Raw genomic sequence first — 24994 nt, forward strand, 5'->3', positions numbered from 1 at the left:
TGGAAATGTCAATGAATGTTTTTCAGATATTTTTATATAAAAAACCTGATTAATGTACTAATGGCAAAAATTCTGACTATTTCTTTCACTGAAATCAAACATATCGGGTTATTACAAATTAAAAACAGTATAAGTTGTGGGGAATACAACACTTTCGCATGAAAAGCTTAAAGCAAACAGAAAAAAGGCAAATAAGAATATCACAAAAAGAGCTTACCAGTTAGACTAGTTTAGTTCAGAGCTAGGTACCATCAGTTTGATTAAAAGTTGCTAACAAGGGGCTCTTGAGGCTTGGGGCAGTCAGGGCAGGAATACTCACATTAGTTGGTTGGTTGGATTTCATCACAATTTCAAGGGTTACATGGTGCTTTTGTGCCTGAAGAATTCTCTCATAGATTTTACAGATGTGAGGCAGCAGAGGGAGTGGGTCTGAAGGGGGGGGGGGGGGGGGTGAGGGGGAGTCAGGAGCTTCCAGGATTATTAACTGGCTTTCCTTGTTTTAAGATTGCTATTACCCATGTCTGCTTCCAGATGTTAATGTGTTGGTTGAAGATGAAGCAATTTACAACGAGTTCAGGCACCCATTGTTATATTTTAGCTCCAAAACACTTAATTTGTTGTACTAGAATATCATATAAGTCTTTGAGCCTTCTTCACTTTGCTCCTGTTAAGCGCCCTGTTTGGCTCTTCTGTACTGAAGGAGTTCCAAGTATTAGTATTTCTTCTTCTTCTTCTTCTTCTTCTTCTTCATTGTTCCTATATATTTTGAAGTATAATTTGGAGGATTTCAGTCTAGGTGTGCTGTTTTCCAGGAGAGCCTGGCTATTTGGCTGGCAGTGGTAGGAACATCCTCCTGTAGAGTATGAAGTGTTGCAGTTGAGATATCTCAAAGATTCAATTGCTCTTCCCATTTACAGTTCTTCCATTGCCTTTCTAATACAACTTGCTGTTTTGGCAATCTGTACTGAGTTGATTAAGAGTTAGCTAGTACTACCTGTATGCACAAAGTGGTTAGCTTTAAATAGTTATACATATCTTTATAGCTTGTGTTCCATTTCTCATGATAAACCCTTGAGCTAATTGCACCTACAGCCTCTTGGAATGGACTGTCTTAGAACTTTTTTGCTGGTGTTATTTCAGTACTATTTTATCTATTATGCTATGGAACATCTTCTGGTTTGCTTTCTGGATTTTATACCTGCGTGAAAATCTGACATTTGCAGATGAACATGTACATTACTTGAAAAATATTTTTCCTGTTTTGGTTGTTTGATATAGATGTGCAACATATTTTATGCTCCAAGTTGTAATCTCTTCAACATCTCGGATTTTTAAATGACACAGGGAGTTTGACACTGTCAATACGTTGTAAGTGGTTTGTTTCAATCCACTGAATAATGACCTCCCCATTGTTATAATCTTCGGAGTGGCCCCTTAAGTTTCTGTAACTGCTCAATCCAGAACTAATGGCAGACAAAATTAACTGAATGTTAAGTCGTTGATGTTGTTACCAGAGAAATACATACCTGCTTCATTTTCAATAATATCTTAAGTAAATCTTCCAGAGATCTGCAAAAGGTATGACCCTACAAGCCATCAAGTTTCTATTCTGATAGGTTCTTGAGGACAGAGTTATCTCTATACATTCCCATTTTATAAATTCCACACAACACTGTTTAATGTATACATGATTATTTCTAGCTGTTATGAAAAGAATGTTGGGTGGGGGGCTATGCTCAGTGCCTACATTTGAGGCTCTGACATAAATGTTCAGCTGGAATTTTCAATGGTCATAGAATGAGAAATTCCACGTTTGTGCAGGATTAGAAAATACAAGACAAAAGTACTTTTCTGAAACTCTTCAGCTGATACTGCACTGACAGTGGTGACTTAATACTGTATACTCTATTCTAGAAAAGTATACACGGCAGACTATTTCAATTTCTTTTCCTTTGCCAACTGCTGAAACAGGAACAATTGGATTGACAAATCCACACAAATAGATTATGTATCAACAGTGTTTGCTCAATTATGAAGATAAAATAGGAGAAGGCAAAGAAAACATGGACCACAGCGTACATATTTACTTTGTGCTACACTTTGTTCATCATACGACCAAACTTGATGCAAACAAATACAAACGCGATGATTAGTCTGCAGCCATAGAACATGTACACTGGTGTTCTTACTCTCTTGGAAGCAGGTCCTACTTATGTATTAGATATCCTATTGCTAGGTTACTGTAAATGAAACTTCAAAATCTTCTGTTGTATTAACTGCCATCAACATACAAGGATGGCTTGAAAAGTTCTTGGAACGGAACAGAAAAAAGTACTTATATCACCAAAACTATTTTTATTTTTCAATGTACTCTCCTTGTAGATTAATGCACTTGGTCCAACAATGTTCCAGTGCCTTGATCCCCTCTCAAAAATGGGTTTCCTCAGGCCTGCAAAATAGATGTCAACTCTGGCTATCAGTTCTTCATTTGAAGTGAAACTTCGTGCTCCAAGAAAAATTTTCACTTTTGGGAAGACATGGAAGTCTGATGAAGCAATATCAGGTGAATAAGGCAGGTGTGGCAACAATTCATACCTCAGTTCATGTGATTTTGCCCTGGCAACGGCATGTGTGCGGGCGCGCATTGTATTGATGGAAGATGACTTTCCCTTACTAAACCTAGCCTTTTTTGCAAAACTTTTATTGCAATTTGCCCAGGAGGTTAGCATAGTATTCTCCAGTAATTGTTTGCCCAGTGGGTAGATAATCTACAAACAGAATTCCCCTTCCCGGTGAAGCGATAGTCTTTGCTTTCTTTGCTGGTGGAGAATCAACGTGTTTTCACTGCTTTGACTGCTGTTTTGTCTCTGGGGTATAGTAGTGCACCATATGTGGTCACAAACCGGTGCAAGAAATCTTTTTCATTTCTGCTAAAACAGGCCAAACATTCTCCCAATATGTCCATTCTCATGCATTTTTGAACCAGCATCAAGAGTCGTGGCACACATCTTGCAGATAATTTTTTCATTTCTAATTATTCAATTAAAATGTGATACACCCTTTCAGATGACATTTGGCAAGGACGAGCAATTTCACACACTTTCAATCGGCGATATTCGATGACCATTTTGTGCACTTTTGGAATGATTTCTGGAGTAGTGACACATCTTGGATGACCACTGCGCAGATCATCATCTAAGCTCTCCTGACAAAATTTAAATTCATTTGTCCACAGTTTAATATAAAGGAGCAGAGACTGCCCCCCACCCACCTTCCTGCCCCCCACCATGTATTCTGGAAATCACCATGAATGTTGTTTCCTTTCATACCTTTCTTTATGAAATACTTAATAACTACTTAAATCTTGATTTTTTTCTATCTTCACAAATCACTATGTGGAAACAACAACAAAGCCACATCACTGCCACAGCTCTCTTCCAAAAGCACTGATGTGGCATGTGTTTACATGCAACAGTACAATGAATATCATGTAAACAACTCGTTGGGCTAGCGGTGACCTCTCGTAATGATTCTGAGAAATTTGCATGCACACCACCCTCATATTTCTTAAATACAACTCAGCTCTGTAGTTTTTATTGCAAAAATTGTGTACCACCACAGTCTCTGTACACACTAGTTGTACTCTAATTGTTGTCCTGTTAATACACACATCAAAAAAAGTTTTGCATCACCTTGGTTCTGAGAGTTATGGAACCAGCACCGAAAATTGGAATAGAGATCAACATAAACATCATTTCCGCCCTTTTTATTGCTCATGAAAACCACACGTTGCTTGTTGTATCATCATACAGCAAGACCTTCAGAGGTGGTGGTCCTGACTGCTGTACACATTGGTACCTCTAACACCCAGTAGCACGTCCTCTTGCATATGCATGCCTGTATTCGTCATTGCATACTATCCACACGTTCATCAAGGCACTGTTGGTCCATATTGTACCTCTCCTCAACAGCAATTCGGCACAGATCCCTCAGAGTAGTTGGTGGGTCATGTTGTCCATAAATCCCGTGTCTTGTTCAATAGGGTTCATGTCTGAAGAACATGCTGACCACTCTAGTCAAGCAGTGTCATTATCCTGAAGGAAGTCATTCACAAGATGTGCACAATAGGGGCGTAAATTGTCATCCATGAAGATGAATTCCTTGCCAATAAGCTGCTAATATGGTTGCACTGTGGGTCGGAGGATGGCATTCACGTATCATACAGTCATTATGGCGTCTTCCATGACCACCAGCGGAGTACGTCGGCCACACATAATGCCACCCCAAAAGTTCAGGGACCTCCACCTTGCTGGACAGTATGTCTAAGGCATTCAACCTGATCGGATTGCCTCAAAACAGGCCTTCAATAGTTGTCTCGCTGAAAGCATATGCAACACTCAATAGTGAAAAGAATGTAATGACAATCCTGAGAGGTCCATTCGGCATGCTGTACCGCGATGCATGGTGTCATGGTTGCAAAAATGGACCTTGCCATGGACGTTGAGACTGAAGTTGCGCATCATGCAGCCTATGGTGCACAGTTTTAGTCGTAACATGACATCCTGTGGGTGCAAGAAAGGCATTATTCGACATGGTGGTGTTGCTGTCAGGGTTCCTCCAAGCCATAAACCGTAGGTAGCGGTCATCCACTGCAGGAGTAGCCCCTGGGTGGCCTGAGCGAGGCATGTCATTGACAATTATCTCTGTATCTTCTCCACGTTCGATCAACATCACTGTGGTTCATTCCAAGATGCCTGGACACTTCCCTTGTTGAGAGCCCTTCTTGCCACACAGTAACAATTTGGATGTGATCGAACCGTGTTATTGACTGTCTAGGTATGGCTGAACTACAAACAACACGAGTCGTGTACGTCATTCCTGGTGGAATGATTGGAACTGATGGGCTGTCGGACCCCCTCCATTTCATAGGTGCTGCTCATGCACAGTTGTTTACATCTTTGAGCAGATTTAGTGACATCTCTGAATAGTGAAGGGACTGTGTCTGTAGTACAATATCCACAGTCAACATCTATCTTCAGGAGTTCTGGCAACTGGGCTGATGCAAAACTTTTTTTGATGTTTGTATATACAGTGAAAATTGCTCATGCAATTTCCTGCTCCATACTAAACTAGACAAACAGAACACCTTTAAAAAGTGGCCAAAAACTGGTCATTCTTAACACTTTTCACAAGTTCAGAGAGGAAATTGGCTTTGAAGTTTTCTGAAGGATTTTATTTAGAGAAGTTAAGGCATATTTGTGAATGAACTGCATGGCTGAATCGCTAGCCTTAAAGAATTGTGGCTGGATGTTGTATTCATCACTGGTTTGAAGCTTGCTCTAGTCTTTCTCTTTTCACTGACCCCCCCCCCCCACTTTTCACAAGTTCAGAGAGGAAATTGGCTTTGAAGTTTTCTGAAGGATTTTATTTAGAGAAGTTAAGGCATATTTGTGAATGAACTGCATGGCTGAATCGCTAGCCTTAAAGAATTGTGGCTGGATGTTGTATTCATCACTGGTTTGAAGCTTGCTCTAGTCTTTCTCTTTTCACTGACCCCCCCCCCCCCCCCCCCAATTCAATTTGATTACATAGATTAATTAAATATAGAATTCTCCTAGATCATTTAAATATAAAATTCATCAAATGTATGCTATTTAACACTCATCTAATCATCATTTCCCTTCTTTTCTTCTTGTTTCTAACCACACATATTCCAGTTTTCATTGCAAATATAAAACTGTAATTATCGATATTTTGCGTAAAACTTGCTATTAAAGAGTGTTTAAATTAAGAACACACTAAAAATAAATTTTTGGGACAAAAATGAAAAATCAAATTCTCTTTATTGGGACTAAATCCACCATTTTACATTACACATGTGATCTCAACAAGCCAGAGTGATAAGCTTTGTTAGAAATATGGAAAACAATAGTTTCCATGACACTGTGCATATCATACAACTGCTGCATTATTATAGCTGCCACCATACCACTGCAATCTAAACAGAATTGAGTTAAAGCTTATTTTTTGAGAAATAACATGAAATTTAAGCTCTCAGATGTACTGGAATAAATGTACGAAGCTTTGTCATATGTCAATGTTGAATGCTAGCAGGATGCAGAAAAGCATGCACAAAAAATGGAGGAAAATAGTGATGCTTGAATGGCTTCATGGTTTCTCTTGTTGAATGCCTTGTTATCAACGTAGCTAATAACAGTTCCTAAACTGTACACTATTTTAACTATATGGTGAAATCCCTGCAATACACTATTACATTACACATAGCTGGTGCAGAAAAATTGCCCTGTGTTTAAGTTGTACATCACTATGTTAGCTACTGTCAACATTATGTTATGTTTTCCATATTGTCTTGTAAGAAGCATACTGTCAGAGTTTTGCTGTGTATTATTTCATTCTATTCAAAAATTAAATGACATTCAAAGCCATATTTTTTGTCTGCTCATCTGTTTTTACATCATAACTGCCAATGTTCACATCACTACTGTTTAGTTGGGCCAGCTAACTGGCCAGTGCTGTCCAAGTTTAATGTGCTGGTAAAACTGTTGTCCTGTATTATCGTTGAGTCAGTGTGCGAGTGATACATCATAAAACACACCTTCAAGATATTAGAATGGCAGGTACTTAACCAAATCAGTGCCACCCTCAAAGTGAAGTCTATCTCACAACAAGCAGGCTTTCATGCTGGCAAATCATGCAGCAGTCAAATCTCGAATCTAACCCAGCACATCGAGGATGGTTTTGAGAGTTGTGAGATTAGTGAAGTCGCTTTTGTTGATCTAACAGCTGCATATCACTCTGTGAACCATAGGAAACTGTTAAAGGTCTCCCCCAAGGCAGTGTGCATGCTCCAGCACTGTACAATATCTACACAAATGCTCAGCCACTACCAGCGAGTACTAGGCTCTTCATCTATGATTATAAACCAGCAGTAGCTGTTCAGTGGATAACCTTTAAATAAGTAGAGGGAAAACTGTCTTTAACAATGGATGAACTCTCCAAGTACTATGATGACAACCACCTGAAGCCCAATCCCAGTAAAACTCAAGTGAGTATCTTCCACTTATGAAACAGCAAAGTGCAGCAAAAGGTAAACATCACATTATGAGGAGCAACTGAAACATTGCCCAACACCAGTCTATCTAGCTGTCACACTGGAAAGGGCTCTAACGTACAGACAGCAGTGTCTAAATGTGCAACAGGAAGTCTTTGCTCGCAATGGGATACTTAAGAAGCTGATTGGCAGCAGCTGGTGAACCAACCTGCCTGCACCTCCTAAGGGCTTCTGCACTAGTGCTCTGTGTATCAGCTGTCGAGTATGTTGCTCCTGTGTGGAAGGCTTCAGCTCATGCTGAGCAAGTCGATATTGCGGTCAATGATACTGCAAGGATCATCTCAGGATGCTTGAAGCCAACAACAGTGCTTAAATTGTATCCGATTGTTGGAATAGCCCCACCCAACATCTGGAGGGCCGCTGCTGCAGACAATGAGAGAACACAGCAGGAAATGACCACCGACATCCTATGTATGGTCATCAGGCAGCAAGATCATGCTTTAAATTTTGCAAGAGTTTCATTCCTAGGACTGTGCCACTGGAGGAAGCACCAGAGGCAATTCATCTTGCAACATGGAAGAGCTCACTGCCTGTAGTGGTATCATCAAAAGAAGAACTAGCTCCTGGTGCAAACCTACAATATCCTGTATGGAGGTCCCTCAACCAACTAAGAGTGGGCATCCCCTGATGCAAGACCAACCTGAAGAAATGGGGAACCCTTCCAGTGAGCGCAGACACCTCTTGCAACTGCGGTGCTGAAGAAGATCCAAGCCTCCTCCTGGGCAACCTGTGCACAGTACAAGATATTTAGGAAGGAAATGACAAAGCTATCACAGCTGTGGTTTTATGGAAATGCTGACCGGACATGGCAATGAATGAATGAGCATAAAACACATACTTCTTATTGTACTTCACTGTACTCGAGACAGCTTGGCTTCCACTGCATGTGAAATGCAATCCCACGAGATTCTAGCACGTATGGAAGTATATATAATGTAATGTTTACATCAGGTTTATTCATATGATATTCAGAGACTCCTATCATGAAGTACTGGTCCCACCATCAACAGAGCTATTAATTCAAATGTTATTGTTGAGTCCCAGTTTACATCTTTTGTGAGTCAGGACGATAGAGAGGGTGGGGGGAGGAGGAACGAGAGACACACAGAGAATTTACACATTTGTAAAGTGGAATCTGTGATTTGATTTCATTAAAAGAGCTTTGTGTTGCAGTTTTATCCATGAACCTAAGAATGCGTTGCATAGGTTGGAGAAACCACAGAAAGCCAATCTCCATCAGAATTACACAAACCATTTGTGTTTGACACATAATCATATGCTAATGTCACGTGTGCATAATCTGGTTTGAAGACTGGTTATTTTCAGGTGTCACATACATGTTTGTCATTGGCAAATCCCACCCAATATCTAGTACAGAGGGGCCTGACAATCATGTCATATCGCTGAAACCAGTAGCCTATAAAATAAATTGGAGATAAAATTCCAGCCGACTGGGTTTTCGATATTTTTTTACATACATATGGGGTGTTGTCGTAAAATTTTGCAAAGCAGAAATGCAGGCACACAAACTGCTCAAATCATGTCCAGCTGTCACCCAGAAAGTGTTAAACAATATAATGTTAAATTTTTATCAACATTCCACATCTGAAGTTGATTAAAGCTGATCACAGTTATTAATTATAAAATGATGAAACTTTGTCAAAGCATTTGTACTTAATAATAAATTAAGAGATTTGCTGCATCAGCTGTGGAAATGTAAACAGAGTATATTACACTCTTTCGTTTTTGTAAAATGTTTCATTATGGCCCACAGTTTGCTAACTGTACTAGTCATTTATGAAACACTATTACAAAACAACATATTTCCATCACTACAATTCAAATAAGGAAACAATAATATGCCCATTACAGTAATGAAAATCCCAGAGTCATTTTCCCTGTATTTTAGTTATTGCTCTTACAAGGTGTAATGTGATGATATTGCTTAAGGGCATACTATTACCAAGTGATGGCCAGTCCGTCACCAGTGGAGGTATTGCACAATGCCCATGCATGTGCCCCGCAAACAGAGTAGTCTCTACGAACAGTGGTAGCCAAGTTTCGCAGTGGCAGTCAGTTTGTGTGGGACAGGTGGCTACTGTTTATGGCACTTGCTTGCAGTGATCACCTTACACACACACAAAATGCCATGAAAGACACTACTTTTAGACCAGTCTTTGCAGGTGTAGGAACAGGTGTACATTTAAACTGGTGATATAGTAACACAGACCTGCTTATCAGTATTATGACTTGCATCCAAATATCCAATACAAGTAACACCATGCAACAGCCTTCCTCAAAGTGTAACAGACATTCCATAGCCCGCTGCTGCTGCTACTACTACTACTACTACTACTACTATTCTTGTATCATACTGGAAGAGGCAAACAACATCATTAACCAAAGTTCATTATCCTTCTGCCTAGAAGTGAACAACAGCTTATAACATAGACACAAACATAGAAACAACCAACATACTGATATAAGCAGCTGCTGATGGCAAGTATGAACACAATATGAAATCAAGTGTCTGCTGCAATTTGCTTATAAAGAGAAAGGCTCCAGTATATTATGCGGCAGATGTCACAGCATGTGCGCAAGTCACACGGTCCACTGCAGATGGCCTCTGGTGGCCAGTCCACGCAGATGCCATTGATGGAATATACAAAGTATAGCGTGCCAGGGGCCTGGTGCCACAGCATGTGCCCAAGTACCATATCCAGAGTTCTAGCAGCCCTCCTCCATGGGGAGAGAGCATTCCAATGATGTGGACATGAGGGCAACTCTCAAAATATCCACGGCCTCTGTGACAGACACCATAAACGATGAGTGTGGCATGGAAGGAGATTAAGGGCTGGAATCAGTGAGTACAGGTGCCAAAATGGTACGGCTGCGGACACGTGTGGTGTCTGCTCCCCTGTGAAGTCCCATAAGAGAGGAACGGTAACACAGGTATCGGTTGCATCTCAATGTCCAGTTCTCGACACGATGGAACTGTGCCTACGGTGAAGGTGCTGGCATCTCATTTGGGGGCACCAGTGTCAAAGGGCCTGAAGGCACAGGTCCTGCTGGCACCAATGGCAGTAAAGCACTGTGGAAAGGCCCCGCAGCAGGCATCAGGGCAGCTGGACCCTGCAGAAAAAGCAGGAGGTATCAACCTCCACATGGAGGGTGGGTTCACCCCTACACCAGGGATGCTCTATGAGGCTAGGACAGATGCTGATGGCAGAGGCAGCAGGTACTGTTAAGCAGTACTGGTAGTGGTGCCACACCGTCAGCCTGCCACTGGTGTGCACAATATAGTGGCAGTGGCTTCAGCAGCTGTGGACCGTGGCCAGAATCCTTTTTGGTCTGTGGCCAAACACCAAAGCCCAGTCCGTGGAGCCAGTAGTATAGCACAGAGAGAGCTGTGCCTTCGGGCTTTGGCTGAGTGGCATGAGCAGATGCAATAGGGTGCATTCCTGGCAACCACGGACCATCTCGGTTGGAATCCAATCCCTGTAGGAACTTGACAAGCATCTCAAGGTCTTGTCTATGTAGGAGGCCACCATGAGGTACTTTTTCATTTGTACATTGAAATGTGTGGACAAGACATCCCATCTCACCATTACACCACACTGTGGACTATCACCTGTCAAGCACTTTCGAGACAGCCTGAATCATAGCTGCGGCTGATGTCTGAGGGCAATGAATAACGTATGGAAATTTATAAAAAGCATGGACAATCAAAAACCTGGAAAAATTTAGGATGGGTCTCATGAAATCAATATGGACACATTCTCACATACTCTGCAGCACAGACAACAAAGAGAGTGTCACTCACAGTACTGTCTATTGTGTAGCATCAAGATGTACAATGTCAGCATCGATTCCCCGTCAAAACACAATAACCTGGTACCCAAGAACCCTCAATGTCCCCGATGTAGGAGCTGAAGCACATTCTGCTGTATGCCAGCCAGAATCACAACCGTAGACAACAACTCATCTATAACTAAGACACAATCATCAAACACTGAAAGGTTGTGACATAAGGCAAAAGAGTTACGTAAAGAATCAGAAGTCGTACCCAGAGGCCTGTCCGGCCAGCTGTGCTGAATGAGGTGAACAACTTGATGCAAGACCGTATCAGCAGTGCCAACAGCTGCAATCCAGGAGCCTGTAATAGGACATCCTTTCACTGTACATTGCACCTCAACATGAAAGTGAAAACAAAGGAGTTCACCCTAGTAAAAAATAGGATCTAGACCCCGTAGAAGGCAAAACAGCGCATCGGTGTCAGTTTGTTGCACAGTAGGCCAAAAATGAATTTCATACTCTTAGTGACTCAGAAACGAGACCCACCACTGGAGGCAATGTGCTGCTTTGTTGGGCAACAAAGCAGAAGGGTTAAACAATCAAACCGAGGACTTGTTGTCAGTGAAGAGGAAGAACTTAGACCCATACAACACAATATGAAACTTTTTGAGTGCATAGAGTGCAAGTGCTTCCTTCTCAACTCAGGAGTTGCACTGCTGAGAGAAGTTGAATATTTATGGCAAATTAGCTATCGGACATTCAGAACCATCCTCACCTTGAAGTGTAAGAAGTCTGTGATGGAGGTGTCCATAGCCAAAATGTCATCGTAGCGCATATTGTATTCTGCCACTGCACCTCAACTCCATGCCACGGTCTAGGTCACAAATGTCAGTTTGTAACCAATTATCATCACAATTCCTTTGTCAATTGTATGGTCCTTGGCACCATCATTCAGTTGGCTCTCGAAACAGAGATTCCAACTGTAATGTAGATTTCAAAAGCTTGAACACACGCTCCCACGTCGGTGTCCACTGATAATAAAAGTTCTTGTGAAGAGAGACAAGAATTCAGAACACACAGAGTCTAACTGCCAGTACGGAACATGTTGGGGAACAAGGTACACCTTACGTGAAATGGAAAAATCAAAGGTACTGAAAGCATCTAGACCAAACAAATGTGCAGTACCAGCACCCACTACCAAAAATCGAGGAACAAATCACAGACAATACATAGTGGGAGCCATAAATAGCCCAAAAGTGGAATGTACTGCTCATTTTAGGTTGCCAAATGTCAAGTAACTGGAGACACAATTAACGTCCACCTTCATCTCCACAGGAGGGGGCTAGGAATCATACACAGACACTAGATGCCCTTTTTTCCTTCACTTGTTGTCAAGTCAGAAAATGCTTAAGGAAAATGGCCTTACCATGTTGCAAAAAAAAAAAAAAAAAAAAAAGTGCGAGATAGGAGAACAAGGTGCTGCCATTGCTGTGGTGGTGGTCGTTTGGCATGTCACTGCGCAGTGTGGCATGGAGGCTGCATTTGTACAGCTGTCACATCATCCTCCCTGAGAACTGACCAGCACCCAACAACCAGGAACAGGAGCCACCACAGCGATGTCACACCGAGTCTCAATCTGATAACTAGCAGCACACGATACGTAGGTTGGAACTTAAACAGTGGCAACACTGCTGTGGAATCACTATGCAATGGAATCTATTATTGTCACCGATAGCACACGTTGTTGACATACCTACCTTACCACCAACCAAACGGACTCGCCTGTACCACGTCACCGGCATGCGCACAATCAAGAGAAACACAGTCACTTCTGAGTGAGCAGTCTAATGTAACGGTGCCACTATGTTTTTGAAACAGGAACAATGGAGTTGGCTCAAGATTGAATGTGCCAGAGGTTGTACAGTACGAAAGTGTCATCAAGGTCCTCAAGAGGCATGTGGGGAATCGGCATTTCCATAGAGAACAGTGGCACATTGGGTACAAGCCTTCAATGCAGGTCGGTAAACTGTGGCAGACATGCATCGGGCAGGTCGTCCTAGCATCTCTGAAGAAGAAGTGCATGCTGTTGCAATGTTAGTGGACAGTGATTGGTGCCATACGATTCATGAGCTCGCCCATGAAACCGGATTACCACATACGACTGTGCTTTGCATCCTGAAGGAACGCCTTTGCATGTGAAAAATTGCAGCATGATGGGTTCAACATGACTTGATGGAAATGCAGAAATGGATGCATTGAGACACAGCTCAGATGCACTTGGAGCACTATGAGTGTGAAGGAGAGGCCTTTTTACACCATATCATAACACTGGATGAGACATGGGCCACATCGTATGAGCCAAAAATGAAACAACAATCCAGTGAATGGTATCATTATAGGTCACATCGAAAGTTGAAAGTGCATCAGAGCCCAGTATGGTGAAAGTTATAGTGATTCTTGTGTACAACTGTGATGGTGTTAGCGTAATGCATTATGTTATTCCATGGCAGACCGTCAATGCACAGCATTACTGTTCATTTTTGAAGCATCTCCTGTGACTAGCTTTGTGGAAGAAGCGGCGACACTTTCTGGCCAACCCACCCATCATTTTGCAAGACAATGTATGGGAACATACGGCAAAAGCTGTGGCTGCTCTGTTCGGTCGATGGGACTGGGAAGTACTGTACGATCCACCATACTTCCTGGACTTAAGGCTTTGTTGTTGTATCCACGGACCCAACCAACCAACTCATGCACGTGCGTCCTGACCGTGACATCACTGGCCACATTTCCTGTCTCAGCCGTCAACATCTCATGGCGTTACCGCCGGCGGAAGAGGTCGCGCCATGGCTGAGCTCGGGTCCACAGCGCCCTCTGCCTTTTGCATATAAGGAGGAGCACTGGCCCCGAGACGGACAGTATAGTGTCGATTGTCTATTGATAGCCTTTCGTGGAGTTTATAGCGGAGCCATTGCAGTGTGATATTTGCTATTGTATTCGACTAGGCTCAGTACACGGATTACTCTTGAAAATTACTTGGACTTGTATTGCTGGTGCACATTCCGTCAGAAATAAAGATAAGTTATCTCTTCATTCTAGCTGGCGCAATTCTTGTCATTAATTATTTTTTGGCCACCAGACATAGCTACATCCTGGTCACTAGTCACACTTTATACAATTTGTGGTGGCTGCCCCAAAAGTACCGCTGAGGACCTTGGGTTTGGGAGCTGACACAAAACTTGTGACTTTGATTTGATTCCAAAGATGAAGGAACCACTTTGTGGCATTCACTTCAGAACTGTTCCAGAGTATGACAGGCAGTAGACCACACCATTCACACCATCAGCAGAACATGCTCTGCTAATGGTATACTATGCCTTCCACATCCCTGGCAACGGGTTCTACACAATGCTGGTGACTGTTTGAAGGACAGTAACAGGTGCTAACATGTAACTCTTTTGTATCGGTTGTGAATAAATAGTTGCCACCATTTAAGTTCCAACCCTTGTACCTTGAAAGATTGAACAATATTTAATACTTCACTCAAAGATGGGATTTCAGGTTGTAGTGCGCACTGACGCACCTCCTTTTCATGAGGCAACCAAATGATTGTGCCATTATCCATAGAACCGGCATAGGAATCGTGATGAGAATTGGTAACAAACTGACATTTGTGAATTAGACCATGGTGTGGAGTTCTGCCACCTCAGCCCTGTAGGACTGGGGGGCAATGTCAGGACTCTACACGCAATGAAACATGTACATTTAATGGTGATAATTTGACAACTTAAACACTTCATCAAATCAAAGTGATGCAAATTCCTTGAGTGTGGCTAACTGTTAGGTGCATCCATTGGTGCTCTTCATTTTGAGAAATATGGGTGGTGCTCTTTCTTTGTCACACATTAAAAATTCCAATTTATCCAGAATTTTTTGTATTTTAAATCTTTCAGGACTGCTTAGTAGAAGAAATTCACATTTTTCACTGAAAAGAACATTGGAGGGTGTGATTTTCATTAAATTTAACAATGGCGAGTCCAGGTGAGAATACTAACAACAATGAAAAGGATACATTGCTACTCAATGTGTCATCTTTATGGTGAGTAACACTCTTACACCTTTCATTAAAATCAGCGTTTAAGTTGTAAAAGTGAATTACCATTTACTGTGGATGCTTTGTTGGCATACTACTATATACTGAGTCCAGCATGTATTGTACAATGTAGTGTTCTGTAATGTATATAACAGCCGGCAAGTTTTGTGTTGCAATCATTCTCTTAGAAAACTTTTGTCGTGGAGGAAATAATCTTCCTGCAGATGTTTTCTGACTCATTACATAGCCAACATATCTCTATTGTTGCCAATGTATAATACTGCTTGTAGTCCTGTCAAGTCGTAGTACAAGTTGATAGTGTGGCATCACAGTCCAGATGGGTGGAGGGGATAAACAAACAGTTGTAATGTTTGCATTTACAATGTTAAGACTTGGCCTACACATGAAAAAAAGAAATGAGACATAATAATAAACCCAAGCCATGTTTCAGCGAACACTCTATTAACTTTTGGCAGCCACTGTAATGTGAATTTTTAGTTCAGTGACTACTGTAAGAAATTTCTGATAATGGTCATCAATAGGTATTTGCTTATAAGACTAATAGAGTGTGTTTCAAATCTTGAAATAGTCACAAACATAATGCAAGTAAATTGCTAGTAGGTGGAAAAAATGCGGAAAGAAAAATGAAATATTGCTGTCACTGTTGCAATACCAGCCATTGATATTCTAAGTAGGATTTCATGAATAACAATTCATGAAATCCTACTTAACATGCACAAAAAAGGAAAGGACAAATGGCTTTCACTGCAATTATAAAGCAAAATTTTCTCTCCACATCTTTTCCACATACTAGTAAATTACTTGCACTCTGGTGGTGACCATTTCAAGATTTAAAACATGCTCCATTGATTTTGTGAGCAAATACCCATTTATCACCATTACAAGAAATTCCTTGTTGTCATTGAACTTAAAATTCACATTACATGGCTGCCAAAAGTTAAGAGAGTGACTGCAGAAATACTGCTCACATTTATTATTACATATCATTTCTTTCCACATATGTAGGCAAACACTAACATCGTAAATGCAAACATTACAACTATTTGTTTAAACCCCATGCCCCCATGGACTGTGATGCTACACTATCAACTTGTACTATGACTAAACAGCATTACAAGCAATATCACACATCACCAACAACAGAAATCTACTGGTTATTTAGTTGGTCAGGGAACATCTACAGAAAGATTGTTCATTCATGACAAAAGTTTTCTAAGAAAATAAATGCAACACAGAACTTGCCACCCATAATATCCTTTATAGAACAGTGCATTATACAATACATGTAGGACTTGGTATATAGTAGCATGGCAACAAACCAAGATCATCACACTCACATCATGACATCCATAGCAAATGGTAATTCAGTTTTACAAATGAAACACTCAATTTAATGAAAAGGATAAGAGTGCTACTCACCATAAAGATAACATATTGAGTAGCAATCTGTCCTTTTCATAACTGCTGATATCGCAACTTGGACACTCCTTTGTTTAATGAAATGTACATCCTCCAATGGCTGTTCTGTAGAAAATTGTGAAACTTTGTATTAACTCCTGCATCTGTACATCATTCCTTTCCTGTTCCAGTTAGTGCCCACTGCTTCACTCGTGTAGACTGTATGGCCTGCAGAGATCAAATTTTTATGTTGTTCACAAATTGCAACAGCTTGTACACTTTTCACACTAATTAAGGCCTCATAAGCGTGGCCTTTTCTGAATGTATTTCTGCCCAAAAAGCAATTCTGGTAGCTAGAGTCCAAAGTTTTCATTTATTTATATTTCTATAGCATTTATTTATATTTCTATAGCAACTTTCATTCCCTAACAAATATTTCTTTATATCTAACCAAAAAGTGAAATGCCAATTTTCGTAAATTTAGCTTTAATATCTTTTTAATGTAATGAAATATTTTCTTAAAAATGTTTGCCCCAATTGTCTGAATTTTCAGAAACACTGAAACCTATATTATTATTATTATTATTATTATTATTATTACTATTATTATTATTTCTAACTGAGAAGTCAAATACCAATTGTTATAGATGAAGCCTTAAAAATCCTTTAGCAGTTCTTCAGTAATTATTTAATTTTCAAAAACTTTTCACCCACTATTATACCCCCTTAGTTGTTGAATTTACAAAAATGCTGAAACACATATTTTTATTTCCTGAAAGAAACCAAATACCACTTTTCGCAGTTCTAGCTTCAAAATTACCTTCACAGCAACATATTTTCAAAAAGCCTTTTATCCCCAGTTTCACCCCCTTAGGAGTGGAATTTCAAACAATCCCTTCTTAAATGATGCCTACAGTGTAAAATCCACACCCTCTCCAAACTTCAAGTTTCTGTCCTTAGCAGTTTGGGTAGGCAATGATAAATCGGTGAATCTGTCTGACCTTATTTCATCCCCTTATGGGCTTAATTTCCAAAAACGTGAAACATGTATTTTTAATCCCTAACCAAAAAACCAAACACCAAATTTCAAAGATTTACCTTTAAAAATGCTATTGCAATGAAATATTTTCATAAATGTCCCCCCCCCCCCTTCCCCTCGTATTTCACCGCATTAGGGGCTGAATTTCCAAACACAGTGATTTGCATATCTTTTATTTCTAACAGAGAAACTTAATAAAAATTTTCGTGCATTTAGCTTCAAAAACACTTGTACAGTGAAATATTTCCAGAAAAACTTTCATCCCCTGTTTCACCCTATAGGGGTTGAATTTCCAAATACAGCTAAACACTATTTTAAAATTTCCAACTAAGAAGCCAAATTTAAATATTCACAGATCTAGCTTTGAAAATTCTTTCATAATAAAATATGTCCATAAAAAATATCATCTGCTTTTTCACCCCATAGAGGTTCAATTTCCGAAAACACTGAAACAAATATTTCTTTTATTTGTACCCGAGAAGTCAAAATGCCAATGTTCATAGATGTAGCTTTAAAAATACTTCAATAGTTTCTTAGTAATGATACACTTTCAATAAAATTTTCACATACTATTTCACCCCCACAGGGTTAATTTTCCAAAAATGATGAAACATTTCTTTGTTTCTGACCATGAAACGAAATACCAATTTTTGTACGCCTACCTTCAAAACTGACTTATAGTGACATTTCAAAAAGAAAACTCTTCATCCCCCATTTCACCCCTTTTACAGTTGGAATATCGAAAAATCCCTTCTTAAACAATTCCTACAGTATAAGATCCATACTTTTTTCAAATTTCAGATAATTATCCTTAGCGGTTTGGGGCAATGAGGAGTCAGCAATGACGTTGCCTTTTATACACACAGATTGAGATAAAATGTACCAACTGCATTTATAAGCCATTCACATTCTTAGTAGTAGAAAATGTGCCCCTTGGAACAATTCAAACAGATTCAGTTTGTACCAAATATTTAGAAAATAAACTATTTTCTCCATAACAGTGTAATAAAAATATGGTAGGACATACCACAGTCTTCATCAATGAAATTTTTCAATTTGCATAAAGAATTTCGACTGGCCACAGTATGGGAATCCATTCATTTTATTATTGGTTCAGTCTGAACAATACCACTCCTATAAAGATAAAGAAGATAAACAACAAAATGGTTGCATGCATATTGCAACAAGTATAAAATTAACTGTGTATAGATATCGATTACAAAACCAACAATTAATGCACCACTACATGAAAGTTATTTTTAAAATTCCTCATATTTTGCAAATCACTGATCTAGTTTAGCAGCGGTATTTTATACAAACAAAGTTAACCGTATTTTCTGCTTGTTAAATGTCACAAGAGCAGGGATGTTGCATTAATGAATAGTAATTTTACCAGTCAAAAGGTACTCCACTTTCATTATTTCACAAAACATATTTGCAAACATATCTGCAGCACCTCACACTATATGTGGGGCCTATAAAAGTGGCAAACAGTACGTATTTCTGCCATGAGATTTGTTGTGCAAACTGTTCTTATCACTGTAATTCTCTGAACATCAAAGCTTTAGACAATAATCATCATTATCTTCATCAAGAAAGCAACTGACTGTCAAAGAAGTAACAGGATTGCACAAATATAACAAGTTTAGTGGTGCCCACTAGGACCAGAGATTACATTGGTGTCAGCAATGAAATGTAGCTTTCTGCATCTGTTTTCATCACAACATTTAACATGGGATGTGCTGTTAGACATTGTCATGTTTGCCCAAGTATTTTTCCCAGAGTCAACAAAACCATCCCTCCTCATTCTATGAGGGTCACTCCAAAATAAATGTACACTATTTTTGTAAAAATAGTTTTCATTCTGCATGTGTGAAAGTTTTACAGTGTGTAGATACATCCTTCCCACTTGTTTTCAAAGTTAGTTCAACCTGTTCCCGTGAGTGGCGCCCTCACAGCACGTCTTCAAGGTGGCTGCTACACTTGACATTTGTCAGAAGCAACATGCTGTCATAGAATTCCTGCGCTGTGAAAACGAGACAGTGGGAAACATCCACAAGAGGTTGAAAAAGGTGTATGGAGATTCTGCTGTTGATCACAGTTAGTCGGTGGGCAAGCAGGCTACGTGATGAAAGCGGGCATGGCAATATTGAGGATTGTCCTCGCAGCGGCAGGCCTCGTACTGCACACACTCCATGATCACAAAACTCGGACGGACAACACTGAAACACCTGCCTTACAGTCCTGACTTGGCTCCATGTGACTATCATCTGTTTGGGAAACTGAAAGACTCTCTTCATGGAACAAGGTTTGAAGATGATGACTGCCTTGTGCATGCTGCCAAACAGTAGCTCCAATAGGTTGGTCCATAATTTTACTGTGCGGGTATACAGGCACTGGTTCCAAAACAGCGTAAGGCAGTCAAGAGGGATGGAAATTATGCGGAGAAATGAAAATAATGTTCCTAAAGGATGTATCTACACACTGCAAAACTTTCAAACATGTAGAATAAAATATGGATGTAAAAAGAGAGAGAGAGAGAGAGAGAGAGAGAGAGAGAGAGAGAGAGAGAGAGAGAGAGAGGGGGGGGTGGGGGAGAGGAGGGGGGATCATTATCTGCAAACTGTTCCTCTACTGTACTCAGTATACAGTGCAGTAGAATGTGTTTATAACCATCCACAATTAGCATTTTGTAAGCACAATAAGGTAACCATACCCAAACCACAAGAAATACCTCCATAATGTAACACCACTGCCTTCGTACCTCACTGTCGGGACTACACAGGATGGCACCTAAAGTTCTCCGGAATTCACCAAATACCAAACCCAAACCTTTCCATCAAACTGCCACAGGGCATCATGTGATTCATCATTCCAAATCACTTATTCCCAATCATCCAGTGTCCAGTGATTTTGGCCTTCACACCACCTCAGGTGTCGCTTAACACTGACCATAGAAATTTGATGCTTGTGAGGAGCTGTTCAACCATGGCACACCATTTCTTTTGAGCTCCATACAAACAGTCACTGTGATAGCTCCCCTGCTAACAATTTGAAATCCCCAAGTGATTCCCTTCACAGACTTCATGTAATTTTTTACAGTCTCCCTCCCGCAATGGTCAATTGTCCCTATCTATCTCAACATGAGGTCTACCTGGATCGGTTTACTGTGATTGTTCCTTTACATTTACATTTCACAATCACATCACCAACAGCTGACTTGGGCAGAGCTTTAGAAGCGTTGAAATGTTGCTGATGGATTTGTTACTCAAGTGACAACCAATGAGTAGTGCATGTCAAAGTTGCGACTTTAAGCTCTCCTGACTGTTAATCCTTCTCTACTGACAACGAGATACTCCTTGCCCCCTTTTATACTCGTTGTTCTGCCTCTTGCGATATCTAGTGGTCAATTCCACGTTACATAGAAGTGTTCTGGTACTTCTGGCCAGATACTGTATGTCTAGCTTGTATCCACACAGTCGTTAAGTATCACTCAAAAGTTATCACTTACTGCAACTTAGTGCATTTGAGGTACAGAATAACACTTCTTTTGAAGTAACAATCAAAGACAGAACTACACTGTATCTTAACCTCATCACCCAGACAATAACAGCATTTCGATTCATTACTGATGCATGAAAAAATGTAATTCATTGCAAGATGGACCATTTAAGTACAGAAAAGGAGTGCATGACACTTTATGCAAAAATTCAGGCCATTTCTGTGATCTTAGCAAATTTAGTTGATTAACTTTTGAACTGTTCAGTTGTTGTACCTGAATTAGAAATTTCAACAACGCAAAAGAAGGTTGAAAATTCCATATCAACAGAAGTGGATTCAAGAAATCCTTAAACATATTAAAACAAAGTATGTTCTGAATACTCAATAACAGCAGAAACACTGAAATTATCAAAATCAAATATTATAAAATTTTAACAGTTGTTCTCTGAGAAGATCTGGAAACTGGCAAACATGTAGAAAAATGGCAAATAGCTCTAATCCAAACCCTTCATTTAAAAAAAATATAAATAAACAAGGTGTTGATAACTACAGAGAAATATTGATTTCATCTATGCTATTATGAAACTGTAAATAAACTTTTGACACAAAATTAAGAGAACATTTATCTAAACAATTCCCAGAATATAAGGGTGACTTCAGAAAGGGAAGATTAAATCAGAAATCTACTCTAGATATAAGATCAATAATTTCTCACAGCATTTTATGCACAAAACTATATACCTTAATTTGTTGACTTACAAAACATCTGACCCTGTAGATAGAGTAACACAGGATAAAAATATCACAGAATTTGAAGTGATAGCAAAATTAGAAAACATTATCTGTTAAACCAAAACTAATAATTAGTCATTTTCAAAATTAAGGTATTTTCCAGATTTTTCAAGTCAAATCTTTCTCAAGTTTACTTTTTCAGTACATTTGGCTCCAGAGTGTCCTTTTTTTACAGAGGTATATATTGACATTTCTTAGAATATCTATAATTAATTATTTTTAGAAGTATAAATCAGAGAGGAATTGGGGACAGATCACATAAAAAATTAACAGATTAGAAATAAAACATTTTTAAAATATTAAATACTGTATTTTGATTTAAAGGCAACAGAAAATATCAAATAAAAATTACAAATTCTGTTTTTACAAATACAGATACATTATTAGTTACTGATTAAAACTGATTAAAGGGAACAAACTCTAAAAATACATCATAATAAAATGAATATAACACTTCATTACATTTTGTATTTCTGCCAAAATCTCTGGTGCTTTGCCCAACATAATTGCTCCTTTCGTTTCTAATTCTTTGATTTCATTTTGCTTTCACTTGTTCGGTAATCATTCTTTCTTTTCTTATTCACATTTCTTCTAATTTTTTAGGTCCTCTTTGCACAAAGAATGCGCATGCGAAAAGAGGATATAAGACTTTTGTCAATATCACCATTTCCATAATAGTTTTCTTTATGAACCAAGAAGCAATGCTATACTTTCCCCTTTCAGGTGGTCTTTTATGTAGCTCAGCAACTTACTTCTTCAAATGTGGAATATGTTGTTTAAGTGCTCTCTTCATGACTTACAACATTTCCAACCCATCTTATAGAACAAAATTTGAAAGGGAGCTTGGAAAACCATGTAATATTTGAGAAGGTTGTCCTCCTTGAAGGAGAATACTTCATAAAGTACAGAAACAGCCTAAGAAATTCAAGAACATTCCAGCCACTTTCATTATGAGCAGTTTTCAAAGCTTCATTCACTACATGAGGTGATCAATTGCAACACTGAAACATTTGTGTTCAATTATCTTCTTCATTTAACAGAAATGCTTGAAAATCATGCAACATATTTAAGTTCACATCTGGTCCATCCACAGAAATTTGGATTATATTCTTAGGTGATAAATTCAAACCATTCAGATCCTCCAGGAAACCTGACTGTAAATCAGAAGATGTGGCAAAATTTAAAAACACAGATGTTACATATCTTGTGGATATAGACCAATATTGTTCATCCCTGAAACAAACCACCAAATCCGTCTGTGCCTTTTGCACAACTTCGCTTAAACTCTCGTCATTTGACACACAAATGAATCAAACTACCCTGACTTTGTTAGGTAGGAGTTTCAGGAAATGAGGGCCAAGTACACAAGTAACTATATGTGACAACCTACAGTTGCGTAACTGTAATTTTTTTGTAATCATGCTGCCAGAAAACATAATTTGGAAGATGTCTGTTGTATTTCCAGAACTTCTCACTGAAGAATGAGACATGACTTTATTCATAGGCCATATAATCTCAGATTTTACTATCTCATCAATAACTAAAAAATGTTTCAATGAGTTTGTTTTGGAATCCTCTTCAACTGAAGTTCTAGATATTGTAGTAAGAGCAAGTGATTGTAATTTGTCACTACCATTTAAATTCCTTTCAGAAGAAACTTGTGACTGAGCTGCCACTGTTTGTACTATACCTCACGACAACCTGTTTTGTTGCCTTGAAAACGAATCAACCAATGTTGAATGTCTCTTTCCTCTTGCATGTGTTTTTACATTTGAAATGCCACTGGTACTAATGTCTAAGTCACATTTGCACAAAATGGTCGACAGATGCCAAGTTATAATCTGCAAGTAGTACTAATATGGTGTGGGAAACATTTTAGTTAGCAAGAAAACGATTTTACTCTGATTGCCCTTAACATCTTTAAAATGAGATTACAATTACAACAGTTTTATATTAGTAATTAAAAATTTCTAAGGAAGTGTCTTTCCAAAAAAGATGCAGAATAAAGATATTTAAACAGAAGTGGGAATGGACAGAATTACAGAAACAGCTGATAATCCTCCAGCACCACATGGGATGGCAGCACTGTCATGGGTGGAAATACAATTTATATGTCATTTCCACTAGGTGTATATGTGGTGTCACGTATAGCTCAATGAAGTCACACCTTCACATTTCTCAATTTCCTCTCGTGGTTGCAAACTGCAGTAGCAGACGTTTTGCTAACATGGCTTACACAGATGGATTCTTAAGTTTCCTACACATAATGAAGACCTAAGAGATCTGGAGAATCTGTATATGTTGTTGTTGTTGTTGTTGTTGTTGTTTTGTGGTCTTCAGTCCAGAGACTGCAGCTTTCCATGCTACTCTATCCTATGCAAGCTGCTTCATCTCTAAGTATCTAATGCAACCTACATCCTTCTGAATCTGTTTAATGTATTAATCTTGTGGTCTCCCTCTACAATTTTTACCCTCCACATTGCACCCCAGTACTAAATTAAATTGGTGATCCCTTGATGGCTCAGAACATGCCCTACCAACTGATCCCTCCTTCTAGTCAACTTACGCCACAAATTCCTCTTCTCCCCTTCTAACAGCCGTGTACCGCAAGTCTCTAGAGGAAGGGAAGGTTCCAAATGATTGGAAAAGAGCACAGGTAGTCCCAGTCTTCAAGAAGGGTCGTCGAGCAGATGCGCAAAACTATAGACCTATATCTCTGGCGTCGATCTGTTGTAGAATTTTAGAACATGGTTTTTGCTTGAGTATCATGTCGTTTTTGGAAATGCAGAATCTACTATGTAGGAATCAACATGGATTCCAGAAACAGTGATCGTGTGAGACCCAACTCGCTTTATTTGTTCATGAGACCCAGAAAATATTAGATACAGGCTCCCAGGTAGATGCTATTTTTCTTGACTTTCGGAAGGCGTTCGATACAGTTCCGCACTGTCGCCTGATAAACAAAGTAAGAGCCTACGGAATATCAGACCAGCTGTGTGGCTCGATTGAAGAGTTTTTAGCAAACAGAACACAGCATGTTGTTATCAACGGAGAGACGTCTACAGACATTAAAGTAACCTCTGGCGTGCCACAGGGGAGTGTTATGGGACCATTGCTTTTCACAATATATATAAATGACCTAGTAGATAGTGTCAGAAGTTCCATGCGGCTTTTTGCGGATGATGCTGTAGTATACAGAGAAGTTGCAGCATTAGAAAATTGT

General features: G+C 39.4%; 1 protein-coding gene across 2 annotated transcripts in view; it reads right to left on the reverse strand.

Annotated features, from left to right (window-relative positions):
* The window catches only part of LOC126426993 (uncharacterized), a 229065-nt gene that overhangs the window by 95337 nt on the left and 108734 nt on the right, over window positions 1-24994 (reverse strand). The window contains exons 5-6 of one of the 2 annotated variants that reach the window (XR_007576477.1): window positions 18506-18612; window positions 11223-11288 (exon numbers count right to left, since the gene is read on the reverse strand). Coding sequence is in view for 1 of the 2 variants with exons in the window: in XM_050089151.1 (XP_049945108.1) it covers window positions 18506-18575 (70 nt within the window). In the remaining variant the exon portion in view is untranslated. Of the gene's footprint in view, window positions 1-11222; window positions 11289-18505; window positions 18613-24994 lie in introns of those variants that run through there. The other variant, XM_050089151.1, reaches the window with a different exon arrangement.

This window comes from Schistocerca serialis, chromosome 11 (genome assembly GCF_023864345.2).
Source record: "Schistocerca serialis cubense isolate TAMUIC-IGC-003099 chromosome 11, iqSchSeri2.2, whole genome shotgun sequence".
In the NCBI taxonomy this organism is placed as follows: Eukaryota; Metazoa; Arthropoda; class Insecta; order Orthoptera; family Acrididae; genus Schistocerca; species Schistocerca serialis.